We start from the raw sequence: 14,553 nt of genomic DNA on the forward strand, positions 1-14,553 counted from the left end.
GTGCGGGCCCTGTGCTCCTACTGGCTCCCCACCTGCTCACACCCAGTCCCTCCCAGCCTCGCGGTACAGTCAGCCAGCAGCGCACAGCCCCAACCCCCTGCTCACCAGCAGGGAAGAAGCTGGCACTGAGCGCTGGGAAAAGTGGCCCCTCCCCTACCCCATGGCCAGCGCTCCCCACTGCAGGCACTCACAGACTGTGCGGGACTGTCCAGAGCAGACACAGGCAGCCCCAGGTAGGTTGCAGGTGGCTACAGCACAGGGCGCTGGCCATGGGGCTGGCGAGGAGCCACTTTTCCCCACTTTCAGCGCCAGCTTGTAACCCACCCCACTGCCAGCCTGGCAGTGGAGCTAGGTTACAAGGTGGTGCTGAACGCAGTGGCGTGGGGAAAGCAGCCCCTCCATGCCCCATGTCTGGCGCCCCGCCCTGCAGCAGCTCGCAGCCTGCCTGGTGCTGCCTGTGCCTGCTCTAGACAGCCCCACGTAAACTGCCAGAGCCTGCAGCGGGGAGTGCCGGCCATGGGTCGGGCGAAGGGCCGGTTTGCTCCGTGCAGGGAAGGAGCCCAGGGAAAAGCTGAGCGCAGGGGGGGGAAGCGGACCCTCCCACACCCGGTGCCCCATGCTGTAGGCGCTCGCAGCCTGCGTGGAGCTGTCTGGAGCAGGCATAGGCAGCCCCACGCAGGCTGCAAGCAGCTGCAGCACCGGGCACTGTATATGGGGCGGGGAGGAGCCACTTCCCCCGCCCCACGCTCCTTCCCTGGCCGGGGTCCCCCCACCCCCACGTACCTGAGCTTCCTGCGCAGGGACAGCCACATGCTCCCAGCCCAGAAACCTCAGCTGGGGCTTCTGGCTGGTGGGTAGGGCCAGGCAGCCCCACTGTTGTTGGAGCCCACAGGGCAGAGAAATATTAATTTTCTACATTTTTTTAGGCGCCCCGCGGGCTGGGTAGAAGACCCGCAGGCCGTATTTTCCCACCCCTGAATTTCAGGATAATGAAAGACAAAATGTCTGAAAAAGCTTTATTCCCATTTGCTAGTTTTATGGTAATATCTTTGAAAATAGTTCAGAAAGAAACCCTGAAATTCACAGAAGGGTGGCAACATTATAAGCAGCTTGAGCCAAGTGCTGTACACCTGGCTAATTAATTGAGCATTGAAATATTGACCAGATGGGTTGATGGGTTTATTCCTTGTTTGCTATTAAAATAGCACTCCTCACTTGCATTCTTGTTTACATAGTAATAAATAATAATATATTTTGCTGTGCGCGCATCTCTAATTTTCCTAATTTAAAGGTAGCCTTTAAAATGTTTTTTTTCTTTTAAAAGCAGGTAATTTACCCTTTTTTGTCTTTAATATTATTAAGATTTTTTTATTGCTGTTTTATCTAACTTATTACCAGGGATCCTGGTTTTCTCCGATTTAAAAAAAATCCCCAATTTTTGGATTAAAATCTGTAGTTTCCGTGATTAAAACAAAACACCAGTAATATATAGGTACAGGTATAGTGGTGTTTCATTTTGATCATGGAAAAATGTGGATGTGGGGTTATTTTTTTAATTGGAAAATTGGGGATTTTTTTTTTTTATCAGAGAACCAGGATCTCTGCTTATCACTTGAATTGACATCATCATATTGAAACACTCTAAAAGTTCATTATCATTTCCCTTACAGTTATTAATAGCACCTTAGAAACCCCAAACTGATATTGTTTTCAAATCAAATTTCGGAGGAAGTGGGGGGGGGTGGTTAGTTGGTTTATTTTTGGGGCCAGGCTAATGATTATTTTGTACAAATAGATGAGTATACCTTGGCATGTCTTGTTCTGATGCTCCCAGCATGAATGCATCCTGCTCTTCCTTTACTCCAAAAACCTTTGTGCCATTTTTTCCATTCACCTTCTAAAAGGGTGTACTATTTGAATGTATAGAAGAAATTAAGATGAGGATGGGTAACTAATTTGCATTTAAGCAATTCTTTCTCTTCATCTTTATTATACCTACAGATGGTAACCTTACTAGATTTCCCATCTCTTGTTGCCTTAAGAAAGAAAACCCTTATCTCTTCTTGTGCAGAGCGTGAGGATGAAATCTTTTTTTCTACTGGAGTCTATAGCAAAACCCTAGTTTCATCCTGAGATTATGGTCTCATAGTTTCCTTGCCTCTTTCAGCTCTTTCATATTCAAACTCCTCAAGCTCTTATCAATTTATCAGCAAAGGACTCCATTGTCAACCCCTGGAATAAAACCCTCGGGTCTTCCCAACTCAGAACTTCATATCAATATACTCCATAGCTCACAGCAAAAAGTCCAGCAGCAGCCTGCCTTAGAACAGCTGTAATGCAACAACTCTCTATCAGAAGAAGCGTATGCCAAAAACAATGTCTGACATTTCCCTTGCAAAATCAGATATAGAATTAAACTGCTGATTGGAAGCCATTTCCCACTAAACTTGTTGGCAGAGACCTTTGGTTTTTGCTTGATTTTGCATTCCTTTAGGGCTTTAAGCAAGCATCCATTAGGATTAGGTGAGTGTATACCACACTATCAATTTCCTGTGATTATAGAAGGCCAGGCTTTGGTGACCCTCAAACATTCCTGTGTGTTTCTGTGTAATAAAATAGATGGTAAAGGAAAGGCAAAGAAAGGGAACAGAAAGGAAAAAGAAGGTGACTCAATAAGTGAAAAGGAGAGACAGAATAAAGAAAACAGAAGAGTACCTTGGTGGACAGGAGACCACAGATAAGATGGAAGAATGGCATGCTGTGCTAATTTAAAAATGCTGCATATTATTTTCTGTATGTTCATATAAGTATTGAAAAGCTAAAATCCATTAGCTAAAAATTAAGACTATGAAAGAAAAGAAAGAATAACAGAGATAGAGGAAGGCCATATACAGGCATTACATTTCTTCCAAAAGAATTGTCATTCTCCCAGTAGAAACTGCAAGTGCATAAGCAGTCATTCTGTTTCTTCTGTGGGAACATGCCCCCTCCAAGAGAAAGACCTTTCGGATGGCCCCTGGCTGGAAAGGTCACCTATGTAACTCCCCACTCGGGGAGCTGGAACAGATATGCTCCAGCTCCTGGGCTATTTTTTACCTGTAAGAATTATTCTTACTGCTAGGAATGAACACGTGTCCATGGCCAAAAGATCTGGTACCTCTTAGGGCAGTGGTTCTCAATCTTTTTAGACTCAAGACACTCCTCGTTAGACTCGGTTCATCTCTTAGAAAATACCAGCTTTTAGTTTTCACTACCTTTTTTGACTATGGAAAAATAATACAATAATTCTTCTGTTGCAAAAAACTCAGAAAGACCACAGTGGTCAATGTTTTTGATGTTATTAATTATTGTTTGAAATCTCTGGGTTTGTCTTGTGAATTGTGTCTGCACACCTAACAGTGATAACATTGTATGGAACCTATGGCACCCTTGAAAGAATCTCAGGGTACCTCAGGGTGCTGCAGCACACAGTTTGAGAATCACTACCTTAGTGAATATTATTCTATAAATATTCCTTTTGTTTCTTTGGAAACCGTTCTTAACTAATTGGTAGGTGAAGGACAGGCAGGTCATGGCAGAAAATGTATGAGATTTAAACAAATTGCTGCTGTTGATAATAGACATGTAACTATGTTAACCAGTCATTTTATTCTGAATGTTTGCCACATTTTTAGCTAAATTCTCTCCCAGGCCACCACATTTCTAATCATGTTACCTGTTGCTTAGGAGGTTGTAAATAGTATTAACACTTTGTGCCTGATTCTGTAGTAATTACATTAATTAAGCTGTGTTCATGAGTGACAGTCATAGGGTCAGGAGGAAAGGAATCTGAAAATACATTACTGCCTTAAAGCAGGTAATAAAGCAATTTTAAGAAACATTTTTAACCCCCCTTGGCTTGTAATACTAATATAAATGTCTTGAGTTTCCATACCAGTCGGGTCTTCTTTCAGCTGGTAAGTATCGTTTCCCTCATCACTTTCTAAATGAACTCAAATTAACATGACTCTCTTTTTATTAGTCGCTTGTGCAGCGCTATTACCAATAAAGTCAGATCAGCTTTAAAGCTAATATTGAGAGAGATGGCTGGGGGGGAGGGGTGTGGCTTTGTATAAGGGTTAAATGATAGAGGTGCACCGATACGTTGGTCCCATATTGTATCAACACCGGTATGGGGAAAATTGGCAGTATTGGCAGTCGTCTTTTTTTTTGCCCAATGTTGTCGATAATGTGTCCGATAAATGCCCCATGCGTGCACGCAGCTGCAGTGCAGCACGCAGGCGGCTAGGAGTGCAGCCTGGCAGCGTGGAGAGGGGTCGGGTTTGCTTGGTAAGTCTGTTGTGAGGGAAGGAGCATGGGGGAGCACGGAGGCAGATCGAGGCCCCAGCGGTGAGGGAAGGAATGGGGCTGGGGCAGGGTCAGGCACTGCACAGCCAGGGTGGGGCATGGGACAGAGCCATGGCGTGTCTCAGGAGTGCGGGGGGAGGCGGCTCCTGCTGCTGTGCGCACCCCAGAAGGGCACAGGGGGCATGTGCCCCCAGATTTGTGCATGGGTTGCAGGCAGGCTGCCACTGCGGTCTGGGGCCAGAGTGGTGCTGGGCTCTTCCCAGTCGGGGGCTGGGCTAGGTTGTGCTCAGGGCAGGCAGCAACAGCACTGGGAGGGCAGTGGCAGCCCACCCTCGCCTCAATGCAGATCCGGGAGTACATGCCCCACATTGCTCCTGGGGGAGGTATGCAGCGGTGGGACCACCTCCTCCCTCCCTGTGCCCCCCGGATGAGCTGCTCATGGTTCTGTTGTGCACCCCACCCCAGCTGTGCAGCACCTGCCCCAGCCCAAATCCCACTCCTTCCCTCACTGCTGGGGCCTCAGTCTCCCCACCCAGGCCCCTTCCCTTGCTTCTTTCCACACAACACTTACCAGCCAGACACTGCTCTCCAAGCTGCAGCAGTATATTGGCAATTGGCTAATTGGCCAATATGGTTCATTTAAAAATCAGGTATTGGTATCAGCCCAGAAATTCTCTATTGCTGCACCCCTAGTAAATAAAAATAGGAGGGGGTATGTTTTGTTTCCAGATCTTAAAGGAAATGGGAAATGAATTGTGTTATGCACTTGCTTATATTTGAAAAGTCTATTTTTTATCCCTCATTCAAACAAGATAGTGATTTTTATGTCTTAAAGTGTATTGCTTTCTTTTAATGCATAATCCTGTTAAATCTCAAAAGTTATACATTTTCCTACCCTTTGTAAATTGCATCTTTTGAGCTGGAAAATTGCAAACCATTAAACTCAAAACAACAGCTTCGAAAGAACACTATGCTAAAAATATATATTACTGTGTTACTACATAAAGGTATTACTTGCAGTAATATATAAAATGTGCACACTGGTGCTGACATTCAAGAAGTTAGCATATCAAATACAATGTTAAAAATTATTCTGTTGATTTTAATATATGTCGATTTAACTCCTACATGATACACTTAAAGAGTCAAAATGTTAAAACAAAAACTGAATAAATGTCTTTAGTGCTTTTAAAATAGTCATTAAATATCTATAGTCAATCTTCTGCAGGGAAATGTAGTTGAAGAATTATTCTGTTGTTATAGAAAAATGTAGGTGTTTGAAGAATATTTGGAGAAACAAATGAATTAATGTAATCTTGAAAAGACCATGCTTCAACTGAAGATTAACCTTACCTCTCTTATAAAAATAGGTAACTGTAACAGATAATGGCATTCCCGCAAAATCAACTATCGCCCGGGTGATTATAAAGGTCTTAGATGAAAATGACAGTAAGCCTCAGTTTTTGCAAAAGTTCTACAAAATCAGGCTTCCAGAGCGTGATAAACCGGAACGAGAAAGAACTGCCAAGAGAGAACCTATCTATCGGGTTATTGCTGCAGATAAAGATGAAGGCCCCAATGCAGAAATATCTTACAGCATTGAAGACGGTGATGAACAAGGCAAATTCTTTATTGAACCGAAAACTGGAGTGGTTTCATCAAAGAAATTTTCTGCAGCAGGAGAATATGATATTCTTTCTGTGAGTTGAGAACACGTATGCTTTGAATCTGTTAGGTCCTCATCACTTGTTAGTCCATAGCTGTTGCTTGATTGACTTTGTTGTTTGCAAATTAACAAGTACCAGACAACACTTGATACTGATTCAGAAATACTGCACTTTACTATATTAACCGTTAATTCAAGTGTTGTTTTCTTGCACTGAGAGTAAGAAAATGTCGCTGTCCTTATTGGTAGAGAGGCAAATAGAAAACATATCTGAAATTTAAAATGTGACAACTGAACTTAAACTTTTTTTAAGAAAGCCAGTAAAATAAATATGAACGTTATGGCAGCCAAAGGAATAGTTTTATGAAGTGTTGTATGCCCTTAACTCCCCAAGGCTTCCCAAGGATGTTAAGGTATGTAGTGCCTTGCAGCAGGTACTCAGCTCTTTTTTAATCCGTCTCGTGTTGATGAGCATTTTGGGGTTTTGTGTGTATTTGTGGGGTTTTTTGCTTATGCAATAAACATGATTATGTGGTTTCATTATACAAAAGATGTCTCTGTGTCCTAGATTAAAGCTGTGGATAATGGACGCCCACAAAAGTCATCAACAACTCGGCTTCATATAGAATGGATTTCAAAGCCCATCCCACCCACAGAACCCATTTTTTTTGAGGAAATGTTTTTTTCTTTTACGGTGATGGAGAGTGATCCAGTAGCTCACATGATCGGTGTAATAGCTGTTGAGCCTCTTGGCGCACCACTCTGGTTTGACATTACTGGTAAGGATGTGTTAAGGGTTTTTTTCTATGTTAAGTATATATTAGTGAATGTTGTGTTTTTAAGACTTCCTTACCAGCACACTTTCTATCCTATCAGAAAAGCAAAGAAGGTTGAATTTCTCTAACTGTAAGTGTATTAGTCTGAAGGTCTTTATTATTATGTTAAAGTGAAGTTAAAATTTGAAGAGAACATTGTTTTTAAATAACAGTATGATTACAAAAATGTTCTGTTACTATAACTTTAGAAGTGACTTGCAAACATTTTATAAATGAACTAAGAGGCAATTTGTGGTTTAGAAAAAGTAGTAAGATGCTTCTCTGGGCTAGTGAGGGCTGCTGCACACCAAGAGAGGTGAGAGAGCATTCAGTGCTCACGCTGCTTTCTTGTACCCAATCCCTGGATACAGCCAGGAAAATGAAGACTTAAAGTGCTGTCAGCTTCTTAAAGTGCTGTCAGTTATTAATGTTAATACAATTATTGTATTTCTATGTAAATATAAGTATAGATATTTCTTTTTTGGAATTTCTACCCCTGGAGACTCTATACCAGACTGTGATAGTGGAGGTAGCTGATATTTGCCAAATAGGAAGTGTAGAAAGTTTACATTTAACATATAGCTGATATTTAAAAAGAACATCTTTTTTTGCTAATTTTTTCAAAATTGGGTACTGCTAGCATCTGCTTCAGAAGTTATCCACCAAAGTGCTGTTTTGACCCTGTCACAACCCACCTCATCTCTACAAGACTGTGAGGCTGGGATTTTCAAAGATACCTACCTATGAGATTTGGGTGCCTACCTTATCTCAGGGATCTGTGGAAATCTAAGCTGTGAATATGAATCTAGATTATTTTTTAATTGCAAAAGGAAAATGTCAAGACTAGTCTTTAATTTTTTATCACATTTCAGGTTTTTGCAACATTGTTTCACTTTTAAATTATTCCTAACGAAGTTAGAGAGATCATTAAATAAAATTTGCAAACCTTAATCCATTACCATAATTATACAAATGTCACTTCCCTGATCATCTCTAAAAGTCCTCTTGTACATACATATATACATACATATGTCTGTATGCATACGCTGTCCCTAAAAGGTGTCTTCATGATCCAGAAGGGTTTTTCATTCAGGGCTGGTTGTGATGTTGTTTTATTACTAATATTTAGACAGAGCTATACATTTGAGTGGCATTTTATAAAAATAAATAAAATGAAGGTTTCTGTTCAATAAAATTACACTCAGATATTTTTTAAAAATAGGAAAGGGAAAGTGAAGTCTCCTTCCATACATTCAGGTAGTAGAGTAATGGGATATATCTATTCCACAGTAAAGTCTATCAGCACTGGTGGTAGCAGCAGTGAGAAGAAGCAAGGGTTCACCATCTCCTTCCCCTTCCCCCTTCCAAAGTAGAAGCAGGAAATAAGTAAGTAAATAGTTCGTAAGACAGATGCTCCAAGCAATTTATCTGAAGGCATACATAGAATAAACAGTTAAAGCTATTGTGTGTGGGGGGGACTTGCTGTGATTCAGTTGAATTTGCTGTAGCTATTTTGTTAGTGTCAGTTCTATCTCATGGTAGAAGGAAGTTACCCTTCAATTAATTTACCACCTTTTTGGCTCAGGGTAAGTTGTTGTGAAGCTTCACTTACTAAAGGGTAGGAGTAAATAGAAAAAGTTACAGTGGATCAACTGACACATTTTTACCAGTGGCAAGTTCCTCTTCTCTTCCACTAAGAGGTAGAAATTTCCACACCCTGAGCCAGGGTAGAGGGGAGGAAATTCATTTGGGCTGAAAAATAGGAAGACAGGGGGCCAGGGTTGCCAAACATCAAGAAAAACAAGCAAGGAAAAGGTCTTAAACATGAAAAGGAAGAAGTCACGCATAATTCTAATAAGGGCAATTTAAATACAGCAGAAATATTATATTTTCTAGGCTGTCTCTTTTAGTGGGATCTGGTAGTTCCTGGGTTTTGGACATACAATACAATTACACTTTTTTTCCTTTCTTTTAGTTTGTTTCAACTGCCATGCATTGTGTATAATGTTTTACTATCCTAATGATATATCTTTCTGTTGTTTTTTTTTCCTTCTGAGCATACAATATAGTTTAGGCATTTATGGTGTTTATATTTGTATGCTTGGCTGTTTTGTGAATGCACTGAAAACACATTACCTTGTCCTGCTGTTGTTTAACACACAACTCCCATTTGGAGTTTTGTACAAAGATCAATGAATGGCAGGACTAGGCCCCAGGGATTGCAACTTGCAACTTTTTTTCGTAACAAAAAGTGCTTTGGATATTTTGATAGATATGTGAATAGTTCAATGTCAAGTTATCAGCTGTTTTTACAAATGATCTTACTGCACCTCTTTACTGTTTCTGATAGCATGAATTAATTTGATTGACAGCTTTCCTTTGTGTTCTGTGCTTGCTTTCCATGCTTTCTTTCTTTTTGGCTGTGCCAGGAGACAAGCTTGCTAGTGAAGTATTTTACATCTTTCAGATGGCTTGTGACCTGAACTGTACAGCAGAAGGTATCTGCTGAGATCACATAATTTATTACCAGATTATGAGATCTGAAACAAAAGCATACATTTTTGAATATTTTAGTAACTCTTCAAGAATGAAAGATTTTATAGTTGCATTTGTAACAGGTTGGTTTTGGTTTTTTTTATCATTACATACATTCAGCACCATTTCAGAGTTTTCGTTTTGATATTTGGCCAAAATTGTTGCTACTGCCCCTTTCATATACTAGATGGAGATTGATGGGCTGGTTGCTACTTCAGTTGAGAAACAGATAATCAGCACTAATATATAAAAATGTTACACAAAATGTGTAATTTGCTTGTAAAGCATTGCAGGACTCAAGTTTTCTAACACAAAAGCAATAAAGTAAGCTGGTGAAATTGCCTTTATTTTACAGAAAAAGTAACCAAACAGGGCATGCCCAATCACTCTGTTATTCCCCTTTAGTGGGGAATGCAGTTAGACCCAGATGTGAAATTCCTGTTTATTAACCATATGAAGAAATGATATCACGTACCAGCAGCAGAAGAGAAGTTAGGGACACACTTTCTGAAGGATACAAATCTACTCAAACTGAAGTGTTTGAATTTCACACCATGCTGTTTATATCCATGTTCATGCTGTGGAATTTTTTTCTGGGGCTGTAAGGGCAGCTGGACAGCAGTGAGATTCCAGAAGTGCCAAAATCACTACCATTCACTGTTACTAAATTTCTGTCAGTAAATGAAGCAGAGTCCAGCCCATCTTTCCCAGGTGGATGTAACACTAAAGGCAAAACCTGTTCAGGTTTGAAATGTGACTAATTTCAGAATGTACCATTCTTCGAGTAAAGTGGACTTCTAGCATTGATGTTACTTTGCTCCCTCACTTTAAGACATGGCTTTTCACATGTGAAACTCATGTGGGTTTTTTTACAAAACTAAGCCTTTCAGATCTTATAAAAAAATGTACTCCGCTTATGTCTGAATACCATGGTCCTAAAATATAATTAGAAAACATATGCACAGCATAATTAGGACAAATGGCTTTGCTACTTCAAGCATTAGGTTGACAAAAATAGAATTAATTCCTTCATTTCAGATAGTTTTTTCTAAAAGTTGAAATCAGTGAAGTTAATGGCCAGTATTTATCACTGTTGACAATATTTGGTCTTAATGGGTACTGTGTTGTCAGGGCAGTCGGCTCAGTGTGTCAGAAATATTATTATGATGATTAATTAAACATTTAAATGAACTGACTGATTATTCAGCTCCATTTCAACATGATTATTGAACTATATATCAGAGGGCAGTTTGGGAAGTTTTGCAAGAGAAGTAAATGAGTTTCAGAAAAGCAGCTTAGGCAAATCCTCAAGATAGGCATCTAACTCCCATTAATTTCCATCAGAGTTACATGCCTAAACACCTTTTGAGACTGTGGACCTGCATGCCTTTCAAGAAGCTTTAAGACCAGAAGGTGGGACCGTAGTAATATTTTACTCTGACCTGCACAACACTTGCCATACTTCCTGCAAACAGACCCAGTAACCTGTGGCTGTGTTGCAGCGTGTCTTTAGGAAAAAAGTACATCTTGATTTAAAGATTTAGTGATGGATAGTCAACAATCTTCACTCTGGATGCAGTCAGTGGCATGAGTCAGCCAAAGCCATATGAGGGATGTGCTCAGACCTAAATACCCCCAAGTGATAATATTTTGCTACCACTAGATTGCCATTCAAACAAAGTTTTTAAAACACTTTCTGTTTTTTCACCTCCATTAAGCTTCATGAGATAACAAACAGCAGTATATCAATGCAGTATTTTATGAACTTCTGTCTCTTCCAATTTCTTGAATCAGGTGGCAACTATGACAGCCGTTTTGATGTGGACAAGGGCACTGGAACCATCATTGTCGCTAGACCTCTTGATGCAGAACAGAAATCAAATTACAACCTGACAGTAGAGGCAACAGATGGAACCAGATCTATCAGCACTCAGGTAATGGAATTTCTAATGAAGTATTTAGAGAAGTAAGAATTTGTAGCTGGGTTTTTTTTGTATATGGTATGGTATTTGTATGAATTAGGAACTGTATCTAAAAAGGAGTAGATTCATATATTGATGGTTCTTTAGTGTTTGGCAGCTGAAGTGGAAAGGTTATGTGAATGTAGATAATGTACAGCTCAAATCAGCAACTTTGAAGTCGTATCATGTTTCTATATTCACTGGGTAAATGAGAAGCTGAAGCTCAGCCCTTGTATACATGATTTGCTAACAAGAAAAGGATTAATGCCAGGGGAAAAAAAGTCAGCAACTATGGTGGTTAGGTTAGGGAGGTATTAAAGAGATCATTGTAAATCACTGTGAGATCTATGGAGGGCAAGCTCTCAATGCAGGATGCATAAGTACTTGGTATTATCATTAGTCTGCACAACAAAACTAACTGCAACCTACTTTTGAGTTAGATCTTCCCTTCTGGTATTAAAACCCATGTAAGCAAACTCTATATAATAAAAATATCAATGAGCACCCCCTTGTGGAGATTCTTTCACTTTGTTTTTTCCAGGGAGGTAGAGTTTCTCACCTGTGTAAAAGGATGCTGGATTCCTGAGAAACTAAGGGCATCTTTACACATGCTCCAGGGTGGGGTATTTAAATTAGAGCGGCTCTCAAGAGCCGCTCTAAAATGCCCATAGTATCTCATGTATTCAGTGTCCTCCACTTCAAAATGCTAGCGAGGTTACTTTAAAGCTTGTTTGATGAGCTTTACTTAAAGTGCCCCCGCTGTCATTTTGATACTGTGACGCTGAGGCTGCTGGGGCATGCTAATTAGGCTAATTGAGTCTGTTCTGGCATGTTCTAATTAGAATGTATTGGAACTGGCATCAGGCATATATATAGGTGCCCTAAGTTTCTCTGAATTGGTTCTGGCTCCTGTGAGGGTTTCCTGGCAGCGCAGTTGATTTGAAGATAGAGTTTTTGTTGGCTGGGGTTGTTTTTAGGGAGGTTAGAGAATGCAGATTAAGGTCTTGCGCATGTTCCCTGAAGCTCTGCTCATTCTTGCTGAATTTCCTCTCCCAGTGCCTAGATATACAGACCCAGGTTAGGGTGGATGGTTCCATGAATGTAGCTGAGCTCACATTTCTACAGGTAAGAAGTATTTATAACCAATAGGCCTGTGCGAAGCAGCTAGTATTTGCTTCGGATTCAGCCGATTCAGGGGACAATGATTCGATTCGGTAATTCTAATCACCGTCCCAAATCGATTCAGCAAAAGCTGATTTTGGAGATTCGACCGCTGCCAAATTGGCCTCATGCCCTGCCCACCCTCCCAGCCCCATCCATGGCTGCTCTGCCCAGCCCCAGCTCTTTGAAAAAAAAAGCCCAGCACTCCCCGGCTGCTTCCAAGCTGGGGGGAAATCCCTGCTGCCTCCACTGCCTCATGCTGCATGGCAGGCTCTGCCACGAGCCCCCCAGCCCTCCCCATAGCAGCCCCACCTGGCCCCAGCTCCTGGCTCTTTAAAAAAACAAAACCAAAAAGTCCTGGAATCACCAACTCCTACCAGGCAGGGGCGATCCCCATGCCGCACGGGGGAGCTCTGCCATGAGCCCCCAGAACTCCTGATGGCCGCTGTAGCAGCTGGTGAGTGTGGAGCTTTTTTTTTAAAAAGAGCCGGGAGCTGGGGCCAGGCAAGGCAGCCATGGGGGGGCTGGGAAAGCAGGCGGGGGTCGGAGGGCTCATGGAAGAGGCCCCCATGCAGCTTGGGGCAGTGGGGGCAGTGATGATCGTCCCCTTGCCAGGCAGCAGCCAGTGAGTAGAGGCTTTTTTTTTTAAAGAGTGGGAGCTGGGACTGGGCAGAGCAGCCATGGCGGGGGGGAGGGGTTGGGAGAACAGTTGGGGGTCTTCAGGGGGTCTAGGGGAGCGTAAGCATGGGATGGGGCCTGGCAGGGGTCCCCCTCATGGTCCCTTCCCCTGTCCTCCAGTCCCCCCTCCCATGCCCTCTACTTACCAGCACGGAGTCCAGCTCCAGCTACCTGCAGCAGCGAGCAGGGACTGCCTGAATCTCCGAATCTTTTTCTGAATTGACTTGGACAGCTTCAAATTGATTCGGACCTGTTAATTGGTCTTCTGATTCGATTTGGATTTAGAGATTCAGCCACTGAATCAGGCCGAATCTTCTCCTGATCGAATTGGCACCCAAAGCTTCGCACAGCCCTAATAACCAATATATCAAGACTTATAGATCAGAATGGGGAAGCATAATATCTAATCTATAACTATTCTACTCCACAGTTATATCATGAGCCATTCATTTCTTATATTGTTTAACCTCATTTTCAATTAAATATTGAAACACCTTAATGTTAAAGTTGAGGGTTGATTAGAATCCCAGAAAAAATGCAAAACAAAAAATAAAATATCACTGCATCATACACTTCACATTTTTTGGTATTTGTTATGACTGAAGCCACATTTATACACAGTACTTGACCATAAAAGATGTAGACCTAACATTGTTTTTAGAAACAGACATTTAGCATTTCTGACATTTTAGTGCAACTCACATACTATATTTGTCTTCTGCAGTTGCCTCTAAACAAATAAAATAAAAAAAGAAGGTAGAATACAACTAGTGTTCAAATTTTAAATTTGGAGCATAACTGCTGGCTTTAACACCCAAAAATTGGCAGAAGGGCAGTCTAAACTCTAGAACAGTAGGAGTCAACAAAGTAGCCCTCCCCTCCTCCAAGTCCTGCTCTTATTCTCTTCCCCTTTCCTGCTTTCTGCTCCCTTCCCTGTGCTCCCTACCTGATCTGCTGCTCTGCTTCTGTTTCCTGCCCTTTCAGCCTTTGTGCTGCGTGTCCCCTCCCAATATGCTGTGTGCCACAGGTTGGCCACCCCTGGTCTAGAAGGAGACTGCATGAGTTGCAGCTGCCACCACAGAAAATAAAACCGAATTTTGGCTCTTATCGTGCCCAATATTTAAGCTGTATCTAACATACTTCAAAAAAGAGCAGGTCAGCCCTCTCATTTAATTTCCCTCATGATTGAATATTCTAATATTATAAAAGCTTTAGTCTGTAATGCTTTATTCTCACTCTGATTGGTTGCCTGAAACAACCAATCAGAGTGCAAGTGTTTGGACAGGAGCTGGCGGCCGCACCACCTGAGGCAACAGCAGCGACTGGGGTGGGGGGCATGGGGAGCCTCAAGCAGCCCCTTGCAGGCTGCAACTCTGCCAGTCTGCAAGGG

General features: G+C 41.8%; 1 protein-coding gene across 13 annotated transcripts in view; it reads left to right on the forward strand.

Moving 5' to 3' along the window:
* Positions 1-14,553, forward strand: part of FAT1 (FAT atypical cadherin 1) — a 165,460-nt gene that overhangs the window by 97,961 nt on the left and 52,946 nt on the right. For 12 of the 13 annotated variants that reach the window (XR_003094782.1, XR_003094783.1, XR_003094784.1 and 9 more), the window contains 3 exons: positions 5,718-6,047; positions 6,582-6,792; positions 11,158-11,297. Coding sequence is in view for 8 of the 13 variants with exons in the window: in XM_025207664.1 (XP_025063449.1) it covers positions 5,718-6,047; positions 6,582-6,792; positions 11,158-11,297 (681 nt within the window). In the remaining 5 variants the exon portion in view is untranslated. The remainder of the gene's footprint in view (positions 1-5,717; positions 6,048-6,581; positions 6,793-11,157; positions 11,298-14,553) is intronic. The other variant, XM_025207698.1, reaches the window with a different exon arrangement.

The sequence above is a fragment of the Alligator sinensis genome, unplaced genomic scaffold (genome assembly GCF_000455745.1).
Source record: "Alligator sinensis unplaced genomic scaffold, ASM45574v1 scaffold528_1, whole genome shotgun sequence".
NCBI classification, from domain to species: domain Eukaryota; kingdom Metazoa; phylum Chordata; order Crocodylia; family Alligatoridae; genus Alligator; species Alligator sinensis.